We start from the raw sequence: 19,883 nt of genomic DNA, 5'->3' as shown, positions 1-19,883 counted from the left end.
CAGCCGGACTGGAGAGAAGCTGCATGATGTAGGCAAAATTCAGCAGCAAAGAAAGAGGGCTAACATAAGGTACCAAAGAGACAAGACGGGATGCGCCAGGAACTTGGCAATTAGGGCTCGGTAGGACCTGCTCAGCGCATATTGTTGCTTGACGGAACCAGTAGCAGGCACGTTAGCAGCAGACAGCTAGAACAATGTACCTTGCCGTGCCATGCCATGATGGTCTTATTGCCTGATACAAAGGAGAGCCTCAGCCATCGGCGTGTTGCATGTCATCTATCCGTTGGCGGGTGGTGTTACACGGTGGAGCAATGGATGTGGTGGCGAGAGTGAGGGACTTGTCCAATGGCGCCCTGTAGAAGGTGTCCTCGATTGTTGATTCTCATGCCGCTTGCCATGCGAGGCCCTGTTGCGAGGTGGGATTCGGGATCGTTCCCTTTCCATAGAGTATAGACACATGGGAAGTTTTGAGTTGCGACGCTCGATACGAGCTTTTGAGATGCGTTGGTCCAGTTGGAACTTGGAAACTGAGGAGCTCCAGCTGGACCGGGGACCGCTGCAGACGCCAGTGACGCCACCCCTTGGTATCCACTGTTAGCGACCACCGGCGATTTTATCCTGGCGATCAGCACCGGGACATGGCTAGCTTAACACCAACTGGCTATTTTGAGAAGGAGCAAGCGGGGGCCACTGGACGTTTTGTTTGCAGCAAAAAAGAAGCAAGCAGGAACGCTGGTCACCGGGCGTTTATTGTTTCCCCCACACATCACACAATCGTTTGACCCTTTCATTCCTGAGAAACAAGGCAATCAGGGCATCCCCGGCCGTTGGCGTAGCGTCTTTTGTGGCTTCTGCCCACCCCGTCCCGCCGACCTTATTCCCATTCTCTCGCCTCACCTGAACTTGAAGCTGTGGACGACCATGTGGACCCGACCAAGCCGACGACATCTTGGCGACTGTTCTGCCCGTTAAACTTCCATCACAGACCTTTCCGAATACCTACCAATCCTTCGTCCGACCTGTCTCTCGTCATCAAGGTTTATGATTTACTGCAACAGAACCAAGGCCACTTCATCGGCACAAACCATCACGCACATTCCGATAGTCCCTGACAGCACAATTCGTATTTTGCATCGTCCCATCAACTGACACCTGCATACTGTCCACTCAGAACCACTTCCACACCACCACCGCTGACCCCGACCTGCATGCCCTGATCGATGGGCTGCCTGTCTTGCATTCTTGGCTCGCCTCAAAGCCCTCACACAACAGATTCGTCCGAAAAGAAGGTGCCGACACGCAACCGAGAAACGAACCAAGGAGACAAAAATAGTTTTGGAGAGATTGTGGCATACGCCCACGCCAAAATGACAACACAATGCTAGTCTCATGGACATCTACCGTCGACACTATCCACAGCCAGGTATGATGGGCAAACAACAATTCAGTCTGCGGATTTCATAATCCTGGTCCTCCGCGCTGCGGCACCATCGCTCTCCACATACCACCGTACCGGGCAACCCCTGGCTCAATCGATCAAAATTGCTGTTCATCGATGTCCCTGGAGCTAGTCTGCTTCGGCAAGAGAGTCCGAGCATCGCCTTATACTTCAAACCAAAGCTACCCTCTTCTCACGACAAAGCGTATTGCGCACAGGCTTCGGTTCGGAGCAAACTTCAGGACGTTGTTGCTGAAGCCGAAAGTCACTGTACCAGCCCGCCTTTGGATCGTCAATGGCTTGGCCGTCCGACCGCCCGATGGCCTGGAGAACTGTTGCCCAGTTATTACCGACTTTGGAATCACGTTTCTGGATTGATGGCCAATATGTAGATTTTCCGCGCAAACACGCAAGCCACTCGTAACAAGAAATCGCTTGTATCGAATCTGGTAGACGCCCGCAGGCTATCCTTTCTAGCGAGCCTGCTACCCTACTTACACAATAACACGACAAGTGCTCAAAGCATCCCAATACCATGGATGTGGTTACGCCTCTTAAACGCCATCAACTAAAGTCGCTACCCAATAAAACCAGTCCACAAAGAACATGCAGATCTACAAAGCACATGGCGTCGATGATCGAGCCATCTACGCTGCATTACGGCTTGTCGTCCGCTCGTTCCGTTGCATTTGCTCCTCCACGGACTCAGGGTCCGGGCTCACGTGCATCCAAACCTCATTGCCCTTCTCCCAGTTGATCAGCCCCGAAGGCATGCCCGATCCATCGCCTTTCCCCAGCAAGACCCGATTCTTGTGCTGAAACCACCTCTTCAACCGCAGAGTCGCTTCGTTGTCCACCTTGAGGCGGACTGCGATCCATTGGTCGTCCGGTCGGTGATCGTGCGTCACCACAGCGAGTGGTTCTGTTGGTGGCTCTGTTGTTTTCAAGATTTCCTCATCAACCCAGGTGTTGTACTTTGTCTGCTCCGGAGGCAGTGTAATCTTCAAAAACTCGAGCGACGGTGATATCGTCAGGTAGATGGCTCTCAGAGGGTTTACCAACGTCTTCATGAACAAGTCTGTCCAAGTCGAGTACAGTACTGCAAAGTCTGTCTGGGAGAGATGAGTTGACCCCCGGATCGTCATCATCCAGGTAAGTGCCTTCTCGCCCCTCGCCTCGTTGCAGACGTCGACGAGTCTGTCAAAGTTTTCTTTCCAGTGCATAAAGGCCTCCGACCCAATCGAAAGAAGCGGCTTCTTGACGCGGTGACTAGGGTTTTCTCCCGCTCGAGGCGTCGCCGGGCCCCAAGCGTCGAGAATGATGCCTTGACCGACCCAGCTAAGCGATTCGGTTCTCAAAGCTTCGACCGTCGTTGCTCCGCCAAACGAGTGTCCCAATATCGTCACGTTGTCGAGGAACATCCTGTCCTGCCAGTCCTCCCAGACGATGCCTGTGAGGCCCTTTGAGCTGGACGCCACGTTGCCCTTCCTTCTCAGGTTCATGGCTTCAACTTCGTGCCCGCGGCCACTGTCGATATACCCAATGATGCGAAAGGCCTCCTCGATTTCCGTCATTCTCATTTCTATCTGCGCAGCGCGTAGTTGCATGTCAACGCCCTGGTCGTTGTTCGGTGCCGTATCCTGCTCGTTGTTCTTGGGGAAAAGATAGTCGACGCAGTAGTGCTGTCCAGATTCTTTTCCATTCTTCTTGTTCTTGATCTTCTTGGCGTTGACCGTCTCCAGGGAAGATTCACTGTCGGATACCTCTCGATGTTCCGGAAGGTTTACATACGTCCTCGCGCCACTGCCATCCCTGTGCTCGACCGCCACAACAATGAAGCCGTAGCTCGCCAATTCTCCACAGATGGAGCTGTAGCTCATTCTCGAACCGCCCAGACCATGGCTGAAGATGATGACTGGAAACTTTGGCTTCTTGCGCGAGCTCGACTCCTCGTTCCTTGCCGTCTGACCCGTCGGGCCTTCATCGCCCAGCATCTCTTCCGGCCAATGCTCCGCCAGCTTCGCGTTCCTCAGCGCGGGAAGTTTGGTGAACATGGAGGTGGCGGCGATGTAGGCCGTGACCGGGAGATGCGGGATGCTGAATTCCTTGGCGTAGCCCTTACAGGTGAGGACCCGCGGACGCGGAAGCCATCCGACCCGTGAGAGCTCCGCCTTCTTGGCGCCGCCGCCTGCCTTGTTCCCATTCTTCTTGCCGTGATGCTGATGGTGATCGGGAGCGGCGTGATCATCTGTCTGGGTCTTAACTGTGCACGGGTAGTAGACGGCGAAGAGGACGGTGTCGAGTCTCAGAAGCGGGACGTTGTCGCGCCTGAGCTCCGAAAAGGTGCGCGGCTGACGGACCGGTGCTTCGATTTCGAGGAATCCCACGCTGTAGGGTCCCGTGTAATAGGGGAGGGAGTGCAGGAAACGCTCTCTTAGCGTCTTTGGCGGGTTCGTGTCGGATCGCCGTTTCCTGTCCTCCGTCGAAGCCTTTTTCTTGGCCTCTGAAGTCATGGTCGTAGAAGCTGCTCTACTCCGGCGAGAATTGTTGACAGGATGCAGCAACCTCAAAGAGTTGAGGATTGAAGGAGGTGCAGGGGGGTATCCTATGCCCGTTGACGGGGAAGTCGAACGAGAGGACGTGGGCTGGTGTGGAATTTGGATGTCATGGCGGTGCGGGTAAGCGTGGAGACAAAGACACACAACTGGGAGGGAAGTCCCGGGGGGCGGTTTGAAATAAAAAGATGCACTTGGGTGGGTGGAATTGAAGCCTTGGGTCAATGCATTCTTTGCAGGAAGAGAGAAAACAAAAGAATAAGACGGGAAGGGAGTAGGGCAGATTGCGCGCCGCGCTTGACGTTTCTGTTCGCTCGGTGGTCAAAGGGGGTTGAGAGATTGAAAACGTGAAACCGAAGAGTCCGGAAGTGACGCCTGACGTCATGGGGGAAAACTGCCATTGACAATCAACCCCGGATTCCACTGCTCAGTCCAGCGACAGGCACTTCTTGCACATCACTTGTGGGCGGACAGGGGGCGGTAATTGTTGACAAGGGTTGAACTCCAGAACTCCAGGTCCCAGGATTTCGAACGGCAGGGAGCTTTCGATTTCCATTAGGAGATGACCGTATTCGCAACGTGGGTTGCTTTGATTCCCGTTCGTAGGGCGACGTGCGGTTTCACTCAGCGAGACATTGTGTTTTTGATCCGTGTGTTGGCACGTTGGGCACACGCAATTTGAGTGTCTCACTCAATGAGAACACAGGAATGCGCAAAAAAAGGGACTCGGCGTGAAAAATTCAAAAAAGTCAATTCCAATTGGCCGTACTCTGTAGGGTTGAGACAAATCGCTGGATGCCTCGGCGCTCGGGTATTGCATTCCATCTCTTTTCTCTCTGCCTCTCCCACATGCTTCTTCCTCGCTCGACGATCCTAGGCCTACGGTGAGGCGCACCGTCCGTCCGGTCATCGTCCGGACGGCTTGGGCTCAATCCTTCGTCGCGACGCGAGCCCGGATGGCATCGTCGGCTTCTTGTTGTTTTCCTTCTCTCCTTCTCTCTCTCTCTCCTTCCTAGCCCTCCTTCTCTGGCGACGTTCACGACTAGGCACGCGACCTCGGCGAAATTTGTCACTGCAGCCGTGGATGAGCGATTCCAAATGGTGCTTTTGGATAAAAGCTCGTGTGCCTGGCGATCGTGGCCGATCCTGATTCGCCTCTGATGGCGGCGCTAGAATGCGCGATATCGGGTAGTCTCTTTCGGCGACGCAACCGGAGAAGGTGGGCCCACGATATGACAGGCTGCGGACTTATCGCCGGATATCGCCGGATGGCCGGAAGTGATCCGCCGTCGCCGCCATGGGAGTGGATCCGATGACGCCAAGACTTGTTCCTCTACGGATGCTTAGATCCGGTCCGACTACGGCTTAATTTTGGTTGGGAAAGCGGTTGTCTAGGAGGTTATCATATTGCCACAGCTCTGGCTGGTAATCCATCGGTAGCCTCCAGTCGGCCATATCCATAAATCCGGGGAAGAGCTGACCGTCGTTGGGCGGTGCTAGTCCTGCCGACAAATCCATGAATGGCGACGGTTGCTGTTGCTGTTGTTGCTGGTCTGCCATGGAAAGGCTCGTCATGGAACCTAGGACATCGGGCGTGCTTCCGTTTATGCTACCGCTGCGGGTCGTTCCTGGTCCGGACACCTGGGGAGAGAAAGCTGCCTGCATCGCACCCGCGGAGCCGGGCATCATTGGCATAGTCAGGCCCGGAAGTGACACTTGCTGAGTGGCGGCCGGGCCAACGGGGAGCATGTGCGGTGGCAGGGTTGGGGTGTTTGCGAGGACCGTGGCCGCAACGTCGGCGATCACCTTGATGACTTGGTACGAGACGACGGTCTGGTGGTACGGGTCGTACTTTTCAAAGAAGGAGATGACGGTCCGGATTAGGTCGAGATCACGACGAGCTCGGGGGTTGTTTTTGTTCTGGAGAATGTTGACGAACAAAATGTCGACGCTCCACGCAATTTGATAGAGGAGGTACCTAGAGATGTCGTGAGCTGCATCATTCGTTACATTGATAGGATGACAAGACTTACGGCGTGTAAGGGTGTTCGATCTGATGGTAGTTCAGCAGGGAGATGGCCGCACGCGATGCGCTTACGCACAGCGCCAGACTGGGGCCTATATCCCCAGACTCTACCCCCTCCTGGTCCTCCAATGTGGGCAGCCTAAAGGCAGCAGAATGGATTGCGACAACAAGTTGGAAATAGGTGAAGTGCAACGTCGTCAGGCACACCAGCCTAGAGTAATCGCCGTCAAGTAGGGCATCGACGTTGTCGGCGCGGATCATTGGCGGGATACTTTGACGCCATTCCGTCAGCTCGTTATCGAGCCGGCGGATCTCGGCCTCGAGCTCTGCCGCAGGAACGCCGCTACGGGAGTATAACGTCGTGGAGATGCGGCCCTGGATTTGGGCGAGGCGGACTTGTTCGAGGAAGAAGTTGAGCGTCACGTCGTTGGGGTAGTAGTACATGCTGTATCCATCGGACGGATGCTCTTCGGGGAGGTCCAGGAGGAAGTCATCGCTAATGAGGGCAGGTTTTCCGATCCGTAGCATGAGGTCGTGGTCAATCACGTACGCGTGCCAGAAGAGGCGGCGGCGGTGAAGGTGCTCTGTAGGAATGAGCTGCTGAGGGCGCGCAAAAGCCATGTCCGGCTCTGGCCGATGGTAACCTGCCATCAAGAGGAGCTGGACTGTGAGGCCCATGAGGGTGAGCGCAATATGGTTTTCGGAGGTGAAGCTGAAGTAAAGGACCTGCGCATGGATTTAGTTTTTGGGATCTCATAGTACCTTATTGGGATGTTAGCAGCGCAGAGAACCCACTGTTGATAGTAACGCCCCAATCGCCAGAGCCGATGGTGTGCGCAAGATAATATTGGGTACCATTCCCAGCGCATTGTGAATGTACTTTTGATACTCTTCTCTATTCCGCATGCCATTCCTCTTGCGCAAGGTATGGGCGATGATGACGTTGACGGCCATGCGCCAACCTGGATCCGCCGGCGGCTGGCCCTGGAAGTAGGACCGTAGAGCTGCTCGTACCTCGTGCTCTTGGAATAGTCGTATGCCAGCGTTCATGGTCACGAAATAATCTACATTGAACCGAATCAGTGACTGTCCCATTGTGATGCTGGGGCCCACTTGAGCCCGAGCGAACTGTCAAAATCGCTCGCATCGACAAACCCAACTCACCATTGACACAGTCCATAATGACATGATTTGGAGGCAGAGGATGGTTGGTGTCGGCATGCTCAAGATACGGCTGTACATAGCCATCTACGACCTTTGGTTGCATAGCTTTCAAGGCATTACTGAACCTCGAATCCCCAATAAGAAGCTCGATTTGACTCAAGCCTTGCGGCGAGAGCAGGGAGCAAGCACCTAGCAAATGAGCATTGTTAGCGACCATGGTCTGAGAGAACCAATAGCATGGAGAAGAAGAATCTATCATTACGTACCTGCTGCGATAACCGTACTTTCGTCAGGGGCACCGGCGTAATACGGCCTTGCCCCGGTCGAGGCCGACGAGGTAGCTGACGGCGGCGACGGGTAGGTGTCAGGGTTTCCAGAAGACGGGCTTGCGCTGCTAGCCTTCCGCCTTGACAGGGGCGATGGGTTGTTTGACGACGTCGTCGCCATGGGCGAGGCATTTGGGGCACTTGCCTTTGCCGCCTCACTGGCAGTCGGGACATATTGCTGTGGAGGTGTCGGCCCCTGGTCTGGTTTTTGCAGCTCCTCCACCAGCCTCTCCATCTGAGCCAGTCTCGAAACTACATCTTCATAGAGTCTGTTGAACGCAGCACCAAAGTAATGTGTCAGCCATCCATAAGCCAGTAAAGAAGATCGGAGATAAGGGTCACATCGGCCCCCCTTCTCCTCAACAGCAGCTAGTGAGGTGAGGTTTGAGGATAAGGGCAGCGAGTGATTCGCCGGGAGGAGATGAGGAGGTTCACTCACGGTCTCTGGCGACGTCCCGATGACCGTCGTCCTTCGGGCCAGGCACATTCCAAGCCATACCGGACACAATTTGAACAGATTGGCGTCTTGTGGTCGCATCTAATCTGCAGTTGCAACGACGAGCCGTCCCGCCGGTTAGCCCAAGATGAACCCCACGCGCTTAGTTGCTCGGTCTCGCTCTCTGTCTCTCGAATGCCTGATGGGGTTGAAATCCTCGCGCCGATAGGCGTGAAGATCAACGGTCTCCAGCATCTTTCCTGAGAGCGAGGGCGAACCAGCCCACCGGGACAAGAGATTGGACCCTTACCTTGCGGCGCCGGCATGGAGTGCAAGCCAACGGACGCGGTCTCGGAAGTGCGTCGGACCCGCGGTTGGCCGCTTGTCCGTCTGGCGGTGACTGATGGTCTTCGGGGCTCTGCTCCATAACTTTGGTGCTTGGCGTCTAAAGAAGACGGACTGATACAAGTGCGGGAGGGTAGGTAGGGGGGGAAAAAATAGAATAATAAAGCTCCGTGTCCCGTATGTAGAGACAACTTTCTTTCTGTCTTCCTTGGATCAACTGGGAGCCGAGAACGATGAACCGGATTGTTGGGACCAATTGACTCGTAGGAGGATGGGAAAAATGCCAGCAAAGCGGTTTTTTTTTCTCTCTCCTGCGAGGATCGCCGAGCGAGGAGAGTGGTGCTCCGGTGCGTGTTTGGGCTTGAGCTCTCTTCTCAGGGGAGGGGGCAGGGAATGGTTAGGTAGGTTTGGGGGCTGGAATGGGTGTGTTCTGTGATTGTGGTAGGTTGAGGCCTTGAGGTGGGTGGTGACCGTGGTGGGTGTGTGAGACCGGATGCATGTGCAAATGTGTCATGGATGTGCCGCAGACCTGCAAAGTGCAGAGGCCCCTTCCCCAAGGACCCAAGGGCCAAGAGTCCCTTCCAATTCTCTTCTCTCTCTCTCCTTGCGTGCTTGCCTGGCGTCAGGTACTCTTTCCCTTTGTCGGCTCAGCGTGCGGCGGTGCCTGCTTTTCCTGCCGCTGTTTTTCCTACGCACTAACGCACGCCTCTTCTCCGCACCGGGGCAAGGAGCCCGCCTCGGTCCACGGGTGGTTCCTGCCGCCTTTGGCCTCTGGCCTCGATCCTCTTCCCTTTGTCTGTTGGTTTCTCTCTCTCTCTCTTTGCTTTTCCACGATGCCGTTGTAAGTCTTGGAGCAGGCGTTGCAATGATTGGATACGGAGATGAAAGTGTGTATGAATGTAATGAGTGTTCTGGTACCGGGCGGCTGGCGCGGAAATAATCGTAGTCCGTCGGAGTGCGCGGGTTCAAGGGGTGCATCCGTGGTTATAATGAGTGATTGACTGCCTCTGGCCGCGACGCATCCTGATGCTTGTCTGGTGTTTTAGGGGCGAAGCTTAATCGCCCAACTCTAATCTCTGGCCCTTCTCTTTTTTGGGTCGTCCTTCCGGGCGGGTGGGGGATGTATTGGGGTGCGTCACCGAAGGTCGGACCGCGATTTACAACGAAATGATGCTCTCACCGGGGGTTTGGGCAGCAGTAATTACAATACGAAGAATACGACCACTACTTCGTCCTCTTCCAAAACTGCAACAACCAATATATAACCTTTCCAGCCCTGCATCCATAGTCATGGTCCTGCGTCTGATCTTTCATCATCCCAGACTCTTCCAAATGACAATGGGCAAAACCTTCACCTTGGAAAATTCAAACGGCTGCGACTTTATCAATCTAGCCATCTCCACCATCAATCTCCTCCACGAGTCATGTTGCATTTCCACTAACCGCCTAGCTTACAAATGGGATGTCACTTTGCGGACGAATACCGTAATCTCACCACTGCATTACGCCGCCAGCACCGCCAACATCGCCTCAACCACCGGCTATGGCCGTGATACTGATCGGCACCGACTACCCCGAGTGAAGCACTGTCACTGTGTGTCTCTGTGAGCCTGCGTTCGGCCGCAGAAATCAGGATTACTCATCTCGCCAACACATTATTGATCAAGATACCTTCACTACATAATTACACCGACGCGCCGTTTTCCTATCTGCGACAACGGCCTGCTGCCTTCATAGAATGAGGTGCAATGTCAGTTGGTTATACAGCGGTGATCCATGCAGCACTGCCCTAGGCATATTACTCTCCGGTAGACTTCGGCTCCGGGAAGACAAACTAATGAAATCTTGAGGTGGAACCCCCGCCAACGTCAAGACGAATCGGCGATCCAAATTTCAAGTTGATGAAGGGATAGCCTGCAAGAATTACTTATGGTAAAAGAAGAATACGACAGTCGGTACGGATAGTCAGCCTGCAAACATGAAAGACTCGCGCACAGATGTCCCCCATGAACTCCATGCCGAGGCCCAAGGACATCAAATCCCAAACGACAGCATAACTGATATTACTCTCCAACATAACGCAGAAAACTCCGACGGGAGTTTCAGCCAGCGTTATGAAGAGTCTCTGGGAAGTGCGATTCTGCGGGGCGGGCCAATTGGGGCCAATTGCTTTACAACTTGATCTAAGAGAGTTTCGACTAGTCGTTCTATTACCTATCCCTTTATGCTTGTCTGTGACACTCTGTTCCACTTATCAGACTCTGAACAAACGCGGACAAGCCGCCCCGGAACAGTCTGCCGACGAGACCATTCTAAGCCAGGCAGCCGTACAGAGCGTACAGAGTAGCCGTTTACGAGGTAAATATCCCGTATGCACCTCGAGTAACACTCCCCTTCCCAGTATCCCGTATCTTTAGATTGATATTTACGACCCGAGTTTCGAAAGTCTCAGGGCACGTGGCAGCCTCATTTGGCGTGATTGGCGTCCGGTCTGAGGCAAGTCAAGGCAATAACCGTACATCGATCTAAGAAGCTGGAGTACTCCGTGTGTGGGCTTGGGCAGAAGCGCCAAAAACTACCAAATACAGTCCTAGTCCCCAATCTCCCTTACCCCACGCACTGTAGTAGCCTTTTCAGGGCTTGGTCTTGAGCTCCTCATAGCAACATCTAATATGTATAGACCCCAAGCAATCTGAGTGCTGATGCCCAGCAGATGGAAGCGTCATACAACCAACCAGTGATATTCCAGGTTCTCTATCATGTAACTAGAGGGTGTGAGCAATATCCTTTGAACTCGAAGAAGTCTTGGAAGCTGCATCGCTCTGTCTAAGCTTTTGGCGTCACTGATGAGTCTAAACTGGTGTCTCACCAAAGAGATTATGGCCAACTCCTAGGTTGTGCAGACGATAGGGCAACATTGCTAGGGCAACTTTTGACTCTTGGCACATCACAAGCTCCAACTTCCCAGTCGCCTCAAGGCAGGAGCCAAGTAGCAACTTCTCCAACTCCATGGATTTTTCCGAGCCTTCAACCCCCATCTTACCCCACAAGCGTCTCGATCTGTTTTTTTGATGCTTAGCGTTCCACGAGGCGACTGTGTGGCAAAGACCGCGGGGTCTGGGTCGTTCAACCCGTCAAAGCTGAGAGTTCTCAGTTCCGGCGGGACGCGGGTCACACGGGCGCTTCACGGCGGCCTATTCATCTTCCGGTCGGAGTCATCGGATAGATCACGAGGAACTCAACCGCATCCAGACCCGTGGCAAAGCTGGAGATTTTGCCACAAACATCAACGAAAGCGTTGGAGGTTGCTCTCTCTGATAGTTCACGATCACCGGACCATCCGGCTCTCGAAAACAGCGTGATCCAGACTTGTGTGCCACCGACAATCATCCAGCGAGGAAGCTCCGGATCAGTGATCCGGTGTTCGGGAGGTAATTTTGACGATCAAGCTTTCGGCAGGTTCGGCGAAGGTGGCGGGATCCGCCGGTATTGAAGAGATAGAGAAACTCACAGAATGTGCATAGATCGGATTGTAATGCAGTTTGATGAACTTGCCACAATGTTAGTACCAAAGGACAGGTCGGGATTTGAGATGACTTGGCAGGCCCGACTGTAAAAGCTGACAGCTCTTCCAGACATCCATGATCCATCTGACCCATCATCCAGGCAGCAGAGTAATGATCCAGATTTTGCCCCGCGGATCCCACAAATTAGACTCTATGCTGTTGATGGCTCGAGTCTAGATTCTCTGTCAATCACGGTGCCGATAGGTTCCATGGGATCAAGTTCAGGAAGCAAGAAGCTTTGGGGTGGTAGGTCATGTAAGCTCCGCCAAGATCCAGTGCCTTCAGCAAGAGATAAGGCATAAAATAAAGTATGGACATCGACCAAAAGAGACTCAGGTCGTTTCTGAAAAGAAACAAAGTAGCCAGGCGAGACACGATTGCACCCAAGACACATCGTATGACGTGTCTTGCCCAGCAGCTTGCCGCCGGTCGTACGCATGCAGGGCGCAACTTTCTTTGACAGCGGATGGGTATGAACACATAAAAACAACGCAGAGTCTCTCGGGGAGGTACAACAATGAGCTGGTCTTTCCATCATCCTCTCATGTATGATACCGGGCCTAAGTTAACCATGGGCTGATGTTGAAACAATTTCTCAGTACCTAGGGAAGGAACATTCTCCGATTCGGAGAAGGTCCACTCCTGCTTGGAAATATAATAATAACCAAGGTAAGAAGTAGATCCTCTTCATCAGTGGATAGAGTTTCTCAATGATGAAGGACATTAATAATGCTCCGAAGATCTGCAAATCTTCTCGCTGACCTACCGACTACCCCCATGTTGCATGTATGGTAATTAGAGCTGGGAAAGTATTTAAGAGCCTGAGGTCCTCGGTCAACTTCAATATCTAGCGCTAGAGCGTGAATTGGTTTCTTGACCACAGCAGAGGAGTTGTCGAAACATTTTTTTCTAAGTCCCCATTCGTCACGTTATAGTGTTGTCTCACCGGTAGCAAAGTTCTTGCATAGGCTATCGGACGTAGCCTATCAAATCGACTCTCCTCGTCACTTCACCTGACCGAACATGTGAGACAGAGTCTAGACTGACGCCTCGATACCCAATCATGCACCTCAATGGCTGAGAGACGGTCTGCATAGACTGAAATAAGCGGCTTAACAACAGTACCAACAGAATGGCAACTTTGGTCGGGATCACGTTGCATTACTTGACACCCCAATGTGAACAGCTACATGTCTCAGCTCTCACAAGAGTAGTGTATACTCTGGCCAAGGTAGGCTCACTGAATAGGTGTGAGACCGGTAGTTTGATCAAGTAAAACCCTCTCACGTGGAATTCAATAGGCTATTGTCCTGTTGCACAGCGTTACTGTATTGCCTCAAGGTATAGGAAGATATCAGTCCCACCATCGACTAGGGCTTACTATTACCTATGTATGTTCGATTGATACAACCAGAATGGGAAGCGGGGAAGACCTCGTGAGACTTGGCTTACACCGCTTTGAAGTTGGCTGGAATGTTGCACATTAGGCGTAAGGTTGCGGGAATGAAGCTCATGGGCAAAGCCGTGAAACTTTGGACAGTGGAACTTTTACGCGAGATCAGAAGACAGGCTTTGGTACCTCGCGAGAAGATGCTGTTTTTACAAGAGATTGATGAGTAGCCTGGCTGGATTCAACATACTGGGTCTAGTATATGAAGAAGACCAAGACCTCTGTTCAATTGGTCTTGAAACAAGCTCAACAGTCACTCCAAAACCATCAAAGTCAAAATCTATCAAGATGCTCTTCAGCAATGTCGTAGTTCTCCTGGCCGCGAATCTTGCCACAGGCACTGCTGTCGCCGTAGGCACCTCATCAGATGTGACCAACCTCGACGCCACAGACCTCCAGCGCCGCGCCGCTTGTGCCCCGGCCGGGGTCGTCAACGGCCAGTGCGGCCGGTACTACCGCGGGACCAGCTGCAGCGACCAGATCGGAGCGATCGGACCTGGCGTACATCTTGACCTCTTTGACCCCGCGTCCCCTCTCTGGACATTGTTCCAACAAAAAAGCTATCTCAGTGGAAGATAGATGCTAACACCCAGCAGAGATGCAGCGGACAATGCTACTACTCCTCCGACGCCATCGCCAGCCTCAGAGCCGTCGGCGACGGGACCTACGGGACCAACTGTCACCTGTACTACGACAACAATTGCCAAAACCAAATTGGCGAGACTGGAAACGCTATAGTTGGCGGCGGGAAGTGCTATACACCTCCGAGCGGGAGGACTGGGCATAGCTTCTTGTGCTGGTACAGGTGCTAGTCGCAGCGTAAGGTGGACTGAGACATGGCAAGAATCATTGAATCAACATGCTGATGATGGTGACTTGTTTGGAGATTGGACTTGGTATTTCTCGTCTACAAAAAGAAAAGAGTAGGATCAACAAGAAAATGTTTCTGATGCTGTGCCCAAATGGGAATGTGAGGAAGCCTCCCTCATCCTTCGGGTATATCAAGACGACCAGTTGTTGAAATAAGAGAAGGAAATTTCGAAAGAGTGACCAGCAAGTAACGATTCATTCAACTCGAGATTCCACTCCAAGGTCAAATGCTTATAGCCAAGGCTTGGAATCTGTCAGAAAGCTCTCTGAGATTGCCTCTTCTCACTCTCGAAGGATTGCTGACCACATGCACCTCGCTGCTACCTTCTAGAAAGAGATCAAGATCACCCAAGCCGGGCGAGGCGGGGCAACCAAAATCAAAGTGCAGATAAGGGCATCAAGATGATATATCTACGCTCCAAATGCTCAACTTCAAGTCGTTTGCAGCTCTAGTAGCAACATGCTAAATCTCAAAATGAAGCTCGCCGTCTTGTCCCTCCTCGCTTCGGTCGCGAGCGTCCGCCCAGCAGCCAGCAACACCAACACCTCACACCCCTCCAATCCCCTCACCGTGAAAACTTTGTCCGGCACGTTCACAGGCCTCATCGACCCAGCCGCACCAAACACCCTCCAATGGCGCTCCATCCCGTTCGCCGAACCCCCGGTCGCCTCCCGCCGCTGGCTGCCTCCCGCAAAACTCCAGCCCAACAACATCACCAAACCCCAATACACCACCAAATTCCCGCCCTCATGCCCTCAATTCGTATCCGCCGTAGAATCAATGTGGAACCTGCCCCTGACGGAGGGTAACCTCATCTACAATGGCGCCCAAAACGACACCTCGGGCCTGGTGGGCGAGGCAACCTCCGAAGACTGCCTCTACCTCGCAATCTGGGCACCCACGACCCCGCCGCCCACAAAGGAAGGCTTTCCCGTGCTCTTCTTCATGACGGGCGGCGGGTTCGTCATGGGAGGGATAGATCTGCCCTGGCAAATACCGACATCGTGGGTTGAGCGCTCGCAGTCGGCCATTATTGTGACGATAAACTATCGCGTCAACATCTTTGGCTTCCCCAACGCGCGCGGGTTAGACGCGGAGGGCATATCGCAGAATTTGGGTATCTTAGACCAGCGTGCCGCTCTGGAATGGGTACAGGAAAACATTGCTGCCTTTGGCGGCGACCCGGGGCGCATCATGCACTGGGGCCGGTCGGCGGGGTCTGTTAGTGCGGATATCCACGCCTACGCGTACTATGACGACCCGATCGCACAGTCGTATTACATGGAGTCCGGCGTCGTGCAGTCCGGTATCGAGGCGGACCCGACGTACTCCAACTTCACCTTTGTCGCGCAGAACGTAGGCTGCGGATCTCCCTGTGGCGTCGACTGCGAGGACGAAGACGGCACGGCGGAGCTGGACTGCATGCGCCGGGTATCTCCTACGCAAATCAGCAACTTTATTGGACAATACACCGACCGGGGCGAGACACCCGCCATATTCTTCTCCTTGGTCCAGGATGAACGCATCATCTTCCAAGACTACGAGGCCCGCGCAGCAGAAGGCAAACTCGCCCGCCGTCCGATCCTCATATCTCTTACAGCCAACGAATTCTCCTCTCTGGTCCCCTGGCCAAAAGATAACCTGACAGAAGGACCTTGGCAGCCGCTGGTTACAGAAGCAGACGTCGTGTGGGTGTGCGCGGCGTACAATGCTACCGTTGCGCGTAACCAACTCAGCATGTCTGAAGCCCCCGTGTTCCGATTCCAGTATGCAGCTGAGTTCCCCAATCTGAATGTCTATGACTGGCTTGGTGCGTACCACAACAGCGAGACGCCGTTGGTGTTTGGGACGTATGAGCTATTGGATCATATTGCACCGACGACGGAGTTCCAAGTCGAGGTGAGCCGGGCGATGCAGGATCGCATCATGGCATTTGCTGAGGATCCATATCATGGCCCGCAGAAGAAGTTCGGATGGGAGCCGCGGGTTGTGAGTGAGGCGAATGGGGGTTATGTCCTTCGGTTTGGAGCAGGTGGGAAAGTGGTGGAGCGGATTGATGGCGTTGAGATGGATGGTGTATGTACAGGATTGGGTGAGTATGATCCTTTCCCGTAGATACTTGTGATAATAAAGAGCTGGCACCATGCTGTCGGTATCAGTGGCTTCGCGAAGTACCTCACAGAGAATACTCACAAGTTAGGCTTAACTGCTCATCAAGGCTTATGGAAGGTTTCGATCCGTAGTTGCCCTGGCCAGGTTGGTATGCGGTATCATGCTATCGTTCGAAAGCTTCGATATGATTAGCAATGTCGACTGCGTAAATAATGATCTAGATCCGATGACAGAGTCCTAAAGATATACTGCAGTGTTCATGATTGACTTTATTATGACTATGTCTGACTAGATAAGAGTAGGTGTAGGGTATCAAATATCGTGAAATCAACTTTTGGAGCTTAATAAAGCCCGGAAGCGCCGCATGCAATAGACATTACTTTGCGACCTGGCGTCTAGTACCAACATAACTGTTGCGCCTGCTGGCAGAAGGAGTACCTCTGGGAGTGCCGCGGGGGGTGACACGGTTCTCGCCAAAGAAGCGCGAATTCTGGCTGTACGAACGCCCATATGCGGGACGATCCGGACGCTCGGCGTCAGAAGCGCCAGAGGCAACACTCGCACGCCTGTCTGCACCTCCTTGGACATGACTGATGCGACGACCGCCCGCGTCGTCTCTGGCTCCGGCCAGCTTCTGAGCAAATGGCGAGCGGGCGCGAAGGGCCGGGCCCTTCCAGTAGATTACATAGACGGCGACGACGAGGATAAAGGAGATGCAGAAGAGAATCGTGCAAGCGTACTCAAGGTTCTTTCCGGTACCCGCGCCAATGTTGGTGAAGAAAGGTGTGGCAGGGACGGTAAGGACACCCGCGAGGAAGTCACGAGCCCAGCCGTTGCCGCCAGTTGCCGAGGCGGAGTAGGGTCCGTAGGCGCAAATCATGTAGTCGATGGTGGCCATGTAAATGGCGTAGTTGGCGATACCGACGATGGCCGCGAAAACCATGGAGCCGATCCAGTGAATGGGAGGTCCTTGGATGGTCCATGCGAAGCCAATCAAGCCAATGGGCAAGCAAGGTGCGGTGTACAATAGGAACCAAAGACGAGACTCGTACTGGGCTCTATCATCGTTGGGCTTGGCCGCACGCTCCTTGATGTTGCGCTTGATGGCGGGGATGAAGAGAAGCCAGGCGAGAACGTAACCAATACCGATAGGAATGAAAGCCAATCCAACCTGAACGGTGCTGAATCCCCACTGACCGTAGACAAGGACGAACGACTGGATGAACATGAAGATGAGGGCGTCAGAAAAACCGGAGAGAAGTGACAGCACCAGCACGATCGGCTCGGTGAGGAACATCTTGAAGGGACGGATCCAGGTAGAAATGACTTCCTTAGCCGAGAATCGGTCCTTGAAGGGGACGAGCTCGTCAGGACCCCAGATGTTAGGGTTGCCCTCCTTTCTGCGTCTCTTGGCGATGCGGTTCATCATGATAGTGGTGCGTGTCTCGGGGACGGTGAAGGCATGGAGGGCCTGAACGGCAACTCCGAAAATGAGCTGGACCCAAATGGACCATCTAGTAAAATATGTTAGTTGGTGTCAATGAGGGGATGGTTAGTCTCGTGTTGCATACCTCCAGTGTAGGTATTCCTCAGTGAAGCCGCCCACGATAGGGCCCAGAACAGATCCTCCGACCGAGGAAAAGACGACATATGCGACAGCATACTGCTGCTTGTCGGATTCGAATAGATCGGCAATCATACCGAGCGTGACAGAGCCACCAGCAGACGACAATCCACCCAAGGCGCGACCGACCATGATGGTGGCAAAGTTGGGTGCCAGTGCTACGGGGATCTGCCAAATGTTGACGAGGAGGAGTGAGAGCTGGAGAACCGGCCAGCGGCCAAATTCCTCAGACCACGGAGCCCAAAGCTCGCAGCCGAAGGCGTACAGGACAAGGAAGATCATGGCACCGCAGCGGCCGGCCTGGGCGCTCACGTTGAACTCCTCCGAGATGCCGCCAATGGCATTGGAGTAGAGGGAGGTGTTAAAGTTCATCGAGACCTGGACCCAGAAGATGACGGTGAGGATGTACCACTTCTTCCACTTGGGGAAGCAGAAGCCCAGCTCTTCGTAGCAGTCGTCCTCGGTGATTTCGTACTTGTCGTGGGTGCCCAGCTTCTCAAGCTTGGCCCCTTTACCGTTGCCATTCAGGGCGCCATTGCCGTTCAGGTGCTCTGAATGGTCGATAGTTGGGTCATGCTCTTTTGAAGCTGCTGTATCGCTGGCGCTGGTGTCGCCATTGGCGTTGCGCTCGTCACGGGACTCGAGCTTCTCGTTGGCGACTTCGAGGTCGGCTTGATTAATGACCTGAGGCGGTTCCTCAGCAAATCGTGTGCCAGCCATGTTGAACTGTTGTCATGCAGGTATACAGTGGAGGATGATCGAGAGAGGGTTGGAGTGCGGCTACCTCCTGTTTAAAAGGAGACCAGCCGAGGATGGAGGAGGATAAGAGATAGGATTAGGCGTATGGACAACCTCTAGAGACCAAAACTCTGAATGATTTAGGAGAACCAAGGGATCGGCCAACTTTGACTGCCGGGAGAGATTCGAGATATATCAATAGGGCGGTCAACTTCGGACGGAAGCCGAGGGACGCAGACCCTGCCGCCATGACCCAACGCGCCTGTTGCTGTAGACGTCGAGCCATCCACAGTCCGCTCCCCAGACGTGCAGTCGCCCACCCGTGACATCACCGTCCATTGTTGGTGGCGCGAAACAGGCAACCTCTAGCGCAGCACGTCCCACTTAAACAAGACGCAGCAGCGTTGGAGGGGCGTGTGTGTGGGATACGGGCGCGGGCGAGGTGAAAGAAGGGCAGAAAGGTACCGTAGCAGGGCAATGTGGTAAGCAAACTGAGCACCAAGGTAGCGTCGTCGTCGTCGCCCGACCGTTCGACGGGAGCTGCAGTCGTGGACGGTCACAGGACAATTCTGATGAAAAATCGGGGACGGGTGCGGATCGTCGACATTGTGGATTCGCCGGAGGGAGTCCGGAGGAGGATCGAAAAGCAATAGCCTTCGCGAGCAGCCAACGAGGGACAAGCGTAGCGTGCCAGTCTAGCCAACCTGTGGAGTAAATTGAGTTTGACGCTGCCCTTGGAAACGTTTTCTTCTATGTAGTGAGAAGTTTGATGGTTGAATCCGTCGACACCGTTTCTGTGCTGTCAAATTCCAGTCACGTTGCCCATCCGGACACAGGAGTTGGTGATGTGTGGACGTTCGCGCTTCGGCTCCTGCCAGAGAGGCGCCAGATGTGAGAGGTACGTAGTTGAGGCTGGTGCCAAGTTGCGGCAGAGCGGCAGGAGACTTGGCGAAGGGCGGCTTCCAAAGCTTGTTTCCCGTGGAAAATTCCTACCACCTTGGAGTACCTTCCTGCTGTATGTACCCTGTTCCTTCACGGCTCTGGTGGCGTCGCAGTTCACGAGTGGCAGGCGACCCTCAGCTATACCTGGCAAAGTCAAGGAACCTCATGATTGGCACTCGAAAAGAAAGAAAGATCCGCCAGGATTCTAGTTATGACGATCCATAGTCGTAAACTTTTGCCTTCTCCCCGAGTTCTTATTCCCATCTTCCGCTAAAACGTCAACCTTACCA

The 19,883-nt window shown here is 53.7% G+C and overlaps 5 protein-coding genes across 5 annotated transcripts; 2 read left to right on the top strand and 3 right to left on the bottom strand.

The window, feature by feature from the left end:
• Positions 1 to 2,085: 2,085 nt before the first annotated feature.
• BDP55DRAFT_627906 (platelet-activating factor acetylhydrolase) lies at positions 2,086 to 3,951 on the bottom strand (the record flags this gene model as incomplete). Its single annotated transcript, XM_060571821.1, has 1 exon — positions 2,086 to 3,951. The coding sequence occupies one exon, from the start codon at positions 3,949 to 3,951 to the stop codon at positions 2,086 to 2,088; it is 1,866 nt and encodes a 621-aa protein (XP_060433903.1).
• Positions 3,952 to 5,358: 1,407 nt separating this feature from the next.
• BDP55DRAFT_544444 (fungal-specific transcription factor) lies at positions 5,359 to 7,744 on the bottom strand (the record flags this gene model as incomplete). The annotated part of the gene is made up of 5 exons (XM_060568482.1): positions 5,359 to 5,971; positions 6,096 to 6,745; positions 6,815 to 7,083; positions 7,184 to 7,338; positions 7,446 to 7,744. 5 exons carry the CDS (start codon positions 7,742 to 7,744, stop codon positions 5,359 to 5,361), a joined length of 1,986 nt encoding a protein of 661 aa, XP_060433902.1.
• Positions 7,745 to 13,594: 5,850 nt separating this feature from the next.
• On the top strand, positions 13,595 to 14,118 carry BDP55DRAFT_544387 (uncharacterized protein; the record flags this gene model as incomplete). Its single annotated transcript, XM_060568477.1, has 2 exons — positions 13,595 to 13,807; positions 13,903 to 14,118. 2 exons carry the CDS (start codon positions 13,595 to 13,597, stop codon positions 14,116 to 14,118), a joined length of 429 nt encoding a protein of 142 aa, XP_060433901.1.
• Positions 14,119 to 14,651: 533 nt separating this feature from the next.
• BDP55DRAFT_724783 (Alpha/Beta hydrolase protein) lies at positions 14,652 to 16,292 on the top strand (the record flags this gene model as incomplete). Its single annotated transcript, XM_060578932.1, has 1 exon — positions 14,652 to 16,292. One exon carries the CDS (start codon positions 14,652 to 14,654, stop codon positions 16,290 to 16,292), a length of 1,641 nt encoding a protein of 546 aa, XP_060433900.1.
• A 373-nt stretch (positions 16,293 to 16,665) lies between these two features.
• On the bottom strand, positions 16,666 to 18,633 carry BDP55DRAFT_724782 (major facilitator superfamily transporter; the record flags this gene model as incomplete). Its single annotated transcript, XM_060578931.1, has 2 exons — positions 16,666 to 17,803; positions 17,861 to 18,633. 2 exons carry the CDS (start codon positions 18,631 to 18,633, stop codon positions 16,666 to 16,668), a joined length of 1,911 nt encoding a protein of 636 aa, XP_060433899.1.
• Between the last annotated feature and the right edge of the window lie 1,250 nt (positions 18,634 to 19,883).

Source organism: Colletotrichum godetiae, assembly GCF_030913485.1.
Source record: "Colletotrichum godetiae strain CBS 193.32 chromosome Unknown BDP55scaffold_6, whole genome shotgun sequence".
NCBI classification, from domain to species: domain Eukaryota; kingdom Fungi; phylum Ascomycota; class Sordariomycetes; order Glomerellales; family Glomerellaceae; genus Colletotrichum; species Colletotrichum godetiae.
This window is presented reverse-complemented; position numbering and strand designations above follow the sequence as displayed.